The 7,500-nt window shown below is 39.4% G+C and overlaps 1 protein-coding gene across 4 annotated transcripts in view; it reads left to right on the forward strand.

The window, feature by feature from the left end:
* LOC146307941 (receptor-type tyrosine-protein phosphatase mu-like) overlaps positions 1-7,500 on the forward strand; it is a 131,292-nt gene that overhangs the window by 106,968 nt on the left and 16,824 nt on the right. For all 4 annotated transcript variants that reach the window (XM_084747300.1, XM_084747301.1, XM_084747302.1 and 1 more), the window contains one exon: positions 5,503-5,590. In XM_084747300.1, coding sequence (XP_084603426.1) covers positions 5,503-5,590 — 88 coding nt within the window. The remainder of the gene's footprint in view (positions 1-5,502; positions 5,591-7,500) is intronic.

Raw genomic sequence — 7,500 nt, forward strand, 5'->3', positions numbered from 1 at the left:
CGTCGTAACGAGACAAAAACGTCGTAACGAGACACAGACGTCGTAACGAGACAGAGACGTCGTAACGAGACAGAAACATCGTAACAAGACAGAAACATCATAACAAGACAGAAACGTCATAACGAGACAAAAACGTCGTAACGAGACACAGACGTCGTAACGAGACAGAGACGTCGTAACGAGACAGAAACATCGTAACGAGACAGAAACGAGACAGAAACGTCGTAACAAGACAGAAACATCGTAACGAGACAGAAACGTCGTAACGAGACAGAAACGAGACAGAAACATCGTAACAAGACAGAAACATCATAACGAGACAGAAACATCGTAACGAGACAGAAACGAGACAGAAACATCGTAACAAGACAGAAACATCGTAACGAGACAGAAACGTCGTAACGAGACAGAAACATCGTAACGAGACAGAAACGAGACAGAAACATTGTAACAAGACAGAAACATCGTAACGAGACAGAAACGAGACAGAAACATCGTAACAAGACAGAAACATCGTAACAAGACAGAAACGTCGTAACGAGACAGAAACATCGTAACGAGACAGAAACGTCGTAACGAGACAGAAACATCGTAACGAGACAGAAACGTCGTAAGGACACAGAAATATCGTAACGAGACAGAAACGTCGTAACGAGACAGAAACTTCGTAACGAGACAGAAATGTCTTTATGACATGATGTCTCCAAAAGTGCGTTCAAGTTTATTACTGACTGTTTAACGGAGTGTTTTTGAGCTGCCTCCTGTATTATAAACTACCAATCAGACTGGTCAGACTGGTGTTACTGGTCAGACTGGTGTTACTGGTCAGACTGGTGTTACTGGTCAGACTGGTGTTACTGGTCAGACTGGTCAGACTGGTCAGACTGGTGTTACTGGTCAGACTGGTGTTACTGGTCAGACTGGTGTTACTGGAAACATACTGGTGTTTTTGAATGAAAACTCTTTGATGTGTTTGTTGTTGTGCTTTTGGTTTGTTTCCTGTAACTGAACCACACATGTAACTAACACCTGACCGTGTTGTGATGTCACAGGAACACATGATGCGTTCAGCGTGTCGTTCATGTGGGAGTCATGAGCAGCTCACACAACTCATTTTCATCCTGATTATTTCAATAATTGATTATCAAACCATGTACTCAGCATTTATTAGTATCTATAGAAGAGGATTCAGGCCACATGAAAGAGAAAACGTGACGCCACCTCTGACTTTATTCTCAGGATTTTCACTGTAAAGTCGTGATTTTCAAAATAAATGTGACAATTTAAAGGAAAGAAAAAGGATGTAAATGTCTTGTGGTTTTAATCCTTCTCTGTAGACTGTAGAGCAGACTCTTATTGATCTATTGATTGATGACTGATGTTAGTGAGTCGAGTAGATCTGATGAATAACAGCAGACGTCCAGCTGATGATTGTTATCTTCCCTCATGCTAATTAATCGATTGATTGGACAGCTTAACGAGGTAAGACTCCTTCTTGGTTTTCAGATTCTTAACATCCTGTGTTCTTGTCAATTAGATTAGAGACTAGATGCTGGCTAACGCCCAACACACACACACACACACACACACACACACAGACACACACACACACACACACACACACACACAGACACACACACACACACACACACAGACACACACACACACACACACACACAGACACACACACACACACACACACACACACACACACAGACACACACACACACACACACACACACACACACACACACACACACGTTAGCACGTAGCTGAATGTCTAAATGATGTGTGTTAGCTTAGATTCACGCAGCCACAGTTTGTGTTCTCTTTATGTTTGAGTCACAGACGGAACCTTTGGGTTCTCTGAAACACAGACGGGTCTTTCTACAGAAACAGAGGAAACTCTGCTGAAACGTTTTCCTTTAACAAACCTAAAACTGATTTTATGTCTTCATCAAGTAATCCAAGATTTGAATCTAAATTAGAAATAATATATTCTTTATTAGACTTCATTAGAGGGTCATAAGAGACACATTACAACAGAACTCTACTATAAACTAAACTATTAATGTGAAGTCTCATAACGGTTTAATAAAGGCTCTAAAACTTTTATTAATGTACCATTTGATGTGTAGTCTAATACAGAATTAATTATTAATTCTAGTTCTTCTTCTTATTTTTTTTGTCTAATCTGACATGAAGAACAGCTGATGTCATCAGTGTAAAATAAAGTTTGGCCAATAATTCAGGTGATGTTTGTTTTTATTCCTTCCTGAATATTTAGTTGAAGTCAGAGGAACAGAACGTTTTCTTTTTTTACATTTTATAATGAAGCTGCACAGATTGAAACAACGGATTTATTTGATTTACATTATTTTTATCAAAGCAACCAAATTAATGAATATTCAAAAGAGAAACTGCTTGATAGTGATGACATCACCAATCAGCAAACGTTTACTGAAAAAAGCAACCAGATGGCTTCCATGTGTGAGAAGGCAGAATCATTTACCTCTTCAGATTAATACGTTCTTATTTTCACTTTTTCACTCTTCTGCTGGATGATAACATAAAAATTAAATATATCACAACTTAAAGGATCATTTCAAAGTGTTTTGTGTCACAGTGACACTGATGTGTGTTTGATTTGATTAATAATAATTCAGTTTGATTTGTGTCCTGAGGATGAGATTCATGTCTCAGATGAATCCCTTCAACTTTTAAAGAAACTGTTCAGATTAAAAGATGAATAAACTTACAGTCTGTATTTATTGAACCTTTATCATTAATGTGATTATTAGTTTGTTTGTCTGAAAAGTGAGTGAAAGCACCTCCACAGTTTTTGTCGAATGACCCAAAAACAAAACTTCCTGCCGCTCTGAAACTTTTTCCACAATCTTCAAACACTCTTTAAAAAACGCTGGAGCCTTTTTGAGCCGTGTGACGGAACATTTGTTCCGTGGTGGAACCACGTTTCACAGGAACGTAGGGTTCCGTGGTGTGACTCGACCGTAGCGCGGACGCTAACACACGAGAGACGAACTGAGGCTGAGACTTTTCAGCGTCAGAGCAGAATGTGTGTTGGACGGAAACATTTCACCAGACGCTGTTTGTGTTTTTGGATCAATATGTTTGAACAGAGCAGCAACAGAAATCATCATGATCAATGAGAAAACCTTATCTGATACAGTTTCTAATTACCTGTTAAAAAACCCAGTCAGTAACATAATCCATGTATCACAGTATTAAAGTAATGTAACTTGATTACTTTCTGTTACTTTTGGATTACCTCAGTATAAAATATGGTGCAGTTGTTTAGTCTAATATAGTGATTTTAGGGCTGCAACTAACCAATATTCTCATCATCAATTAATCTGTTGATCATTTTCTTCATTAATTGATTAATTGTTTGGTTCATAAAACATAAAATGTTGATCAAAGTCCAGGATGACGTCCTCAAAGATATTCAGTTTCCTGTCAGAGGACAGAGGAGAATATGAACTTTTAAATTAGAAAATGACTCACATGGTCTAATCAATCAATCAATCTTATCACAGTTTTGTTAATTAAGTAGAAACACGACAAAAATAATGTAAAAGATGAAAATGACGTAAAAGTCATAACAAGACAGAAATGATGTCAAATCTGTCAGGATGTGAGACAAACAGAGACGGAGACTCTGGTGGAGAAAAGAACAGTCAGTAGAAACAGTCAGTAGAAACAGTCAGTAGAAACAGTCAGTAGAAACAGTCAGTAGAGACAGTCAGTAGAAACGTCCTCCAGAGGACGACTCTTTACTTTTATACTCTGAGGACGTTTCAGAGCCTGAACTTTTTCACTTTACTGCAGTAAACAAGTTGAATCAGTACTTTTACTCGAGTACCCATCATGTCTGACTGGAGGCTAGTTAGCATGTTAGCAGGAGTGGATATACTTTAACAAGATGTCATCATCATCATCATCATCATCATCATCATCATCATCATCATCATCATCATCAGCTCACTGTCAGTACATGTCTGTGAACACACTGATGTCTTTTTGGAGACAGAAGACGAAGACAGAAACCTGGAAAACACACACACGCACACACACACACCTGCAGTGAGACAGACTGTAATCATCTTTCATATCGTCCAATCACAGTACAGTATTGTGTAGTAATAGTAAACCATGTTATAGCTCAGTGTGTGTGTTTTCATGTTGGACAGGATGTGACCTTTGACCTTTGTGGTGGTTTCAGGGAAGAGGTAGCATAAGCATTAGCATCTGAAACAATCTGATGCACACGCACACACACACACACACACACACACACACACACACACACACACACACACACACACACACACACACACACACACACACAGTCAGAGGAGTCGCTGCCAGCTGTCATTAGTTCATTCCTTCAATTCTTTTTCATTTTTTTACCTCCCTTTGTTCCTCACTGTCAATCATGTAGAGGTGTGTGTGTGTGTGTGTGTGTGTGTGTGTGTGTGTGTGACATAACTCACCTCTCAATTTGATGGATGTCTGGAGTTGTTAGGCTGCTGTCACACACACACACACACACACACACACACACACACACACACACACACACACACACACACGTGTCTGCAGGCATTTTCATGAGCGACTGAGAAAACCTGCTGCAGATCAAAGTGTGTGTGAGCTCCTTCATCACACTCAGCATTTCTGATAGATCAATAGATTGATAGATCAACAGATAGATCTACTTCAAAGAGACACACAATAACTATAAAGAGACCAACTACAAGGCAAAATGACTACAAAAAGACAAAAAAATGACTATGAGGAGACACAACACAACTACAAAGAGACAAAAAGACAAAGAAACAAGACTCACAGAGACATCAAAGAGACAGAAGACAAAAACCAAATCAACTACAAAGAAAAACAAAACTCAGAGTCGGTTGTTCCATCAGGTTTATTATTATTATTATTATTATTATTACGAGGAATTTAACCTCCGATGTTAAAGTCACAGACGAGTTTTCCATCTGCTTCTAAAATACAATCTACAAAAAAAAAAAACCACTAGTAAAAGTGTCTTTTGTCCCTGTAATGTCTCAGTGTGTCTCACGTGTTGATTCAGTTTGTTTTTCACTGATTCTGATTTAATATTAAAGATAAACTCAGAGAGTAAAAGTGTCGTTTCAGCAGCGAACAGTCCGAGTACTTTTACTCCGTTTGAAGACAGAAAAAACAAACTATGAGAGTGTTTGGACGCCTCCGGCTTCTCTCTGAGTCTCCGTCTCATAATTGAACTTAATCATCTGTGTGTGTGTGTGTGTGTGTGTGTGTGTGTGTGTGTGTGTGTGTGTGTGTGTGTGTGTGTGTGTGTGTGTGTGTGTGTGTTCAGAGACAGAACAGGAAATCAAACACACCCTCTGCATTATTCATGGAGTCATTCACTGAGTTTCATCACTCTGGATCTCGTCTCCGTCTCAACGACTCTCCATCTTTTTGTCTTTTCAGAGTTTTTTCGAGGGACAGTCTGCTCCGTGGGATTCAGCCAAAAAGGACGAGAACCGCATGAAGAATCGCTACGGAAACATCATCGCCTGTACGTTCCCGCCCACTTTTAATAACGTGAATGTGACCCGGTTTTACCGACTGGTTCAAACCTGTTTGACTGTTTGAGAGCTGGACGTCAGGCTCATGGGCACTGTGGATGAGATCAGACAGATCAATATCATCACTGATACATAATCAATATGTCAGTATCACTGATAGGTAATCAACACTGACATGTGAGGCTGGGACAACAGGATGATACATTAATGTGTCAGAACCTTTTATTTTTCATTTACATACACAGGGCCAACAGACACACAACTACAGACACACACCTACAGACACAACTACAGACACACAACTACAGACACACAACTACAGACACACACCTACAGACACAACTACAGACACACAACTACAGACACACAACTACAGACACAACTACAGACGCACACCTACAGACACACAACTACAGACACACAACTACAGACACAAAACTACAGACACACAACTACAGACACAACTACAGACACAACTACAGACACACAACTACAGACACACAACTACAGACACAACTACAGACACACAACTACAGACACAACTACAGACACACAACTACAGACACACAACTACAGACACACAACTACAGACACACACAACTACAGATACACACAACTACAGACACACAACTACACAAACACAACTACAGACACACACAACTACATACATACAACTACAGACGCACACCTACAGACTGTGTGTCTGCAGCAGATAAACTAAAGGAACAGTCCATATGATCTGCAGTGTGGTTCTATGAGGTTCTTCTCCACAGGAACTGGAGTAGGAAGTTAATGACCTGTGGACACAGTCAGCAGGATCATGAGTGAGACACCAGTTTAAGTCTAAACTATATTTGGAGTCTTTTCTCCTCTGAGCCTTTCTGTCAGACAGACTTTTCTGACTCTTGTGTTTTAGCTCAGAACACAGGAGTTGTTGGTCTGCTGCTGCCTCCATCTCAAAGGTTGTTGGTGTTGTGACTTTTCTTTGCAGGAAAAATCTGCTGTAAGTCTTGAAACTGGAGTCTGTAGATTTGAAATGTGTTTCCTGTTTGAGAGCAGCACAGACAGGAAACACACACGTTTGTTGTTTTATACAATCATGTCAGTTTTTATCTTCACACAGCTGCAGGTCCCAAAAACACACCATGTAACTGCTGAAGCTAATGTGCTAATGTCACACACACACACACACACACACACACACACACACACATGCACACACGCACACGCACACACACACACACACACACACACACACACACACACACACACACACACACACACTGTCCTGGGGTGGTGTAATTATGCTAATGAGGTGTGATGGAGGCTGCTGTGAGCTACGGTGGCCTGCAGGGACACACTTTCTATTCACACCAGCCAGTAACACACACACACACACACACACACACACACACACACACACACACCTGTCTCTGTGACCAGTGTGTGACAGCAGTGACAGCCAATCAGCTGCAGGCGTCAGAGCTGCTGGGAGGGACGTGTGAATCTTTAATATGTTTTTATTTTTTGATGTGACTTCAAACACAAACAAAAAAACAACAATAACCAATATAAATATAAATAAACATGAACTGTCTCAGTCTGTTTACATTTATATTCTTCGTGTATTTATGGTTTTGTCCTTCATACTTTTATTATTGTTTGTTTCTTATGTTGTTATTATCAAATATTTCATTTATTGTTTGTAACTGAAAAGAAGAACAACAACTGAAAAAGACTTTAAATAACTTATTGTTAAGCACAACACAAACTTAATTTCGTATTTGAAATTTAATTTATGAAACATGAGGTTTTTATATTGAACAAATATTTGACTCTTCACTTTAACTTGGACGTTTATCATTTATAATCAATATATGAACAGGTAATAATTGGTTTG

The sequence above is a fragment of the Lutjanus erythropterus genome, chromosome 21, assembly GCF_056507025.1.
Source record: "Lutjanus erythropterus isolate fLutEry1 chromosome 21, fLutEry1.hap2, whole genome shotgun sequence".
In the NCBI taxonomy this organism is placed as follows: Eukaryota; Metazoa; Chordata; class Actinopteri; order Lutjaniformes; family Lutjanidae; genus Lutjanus; species Lutjanus erythropterus.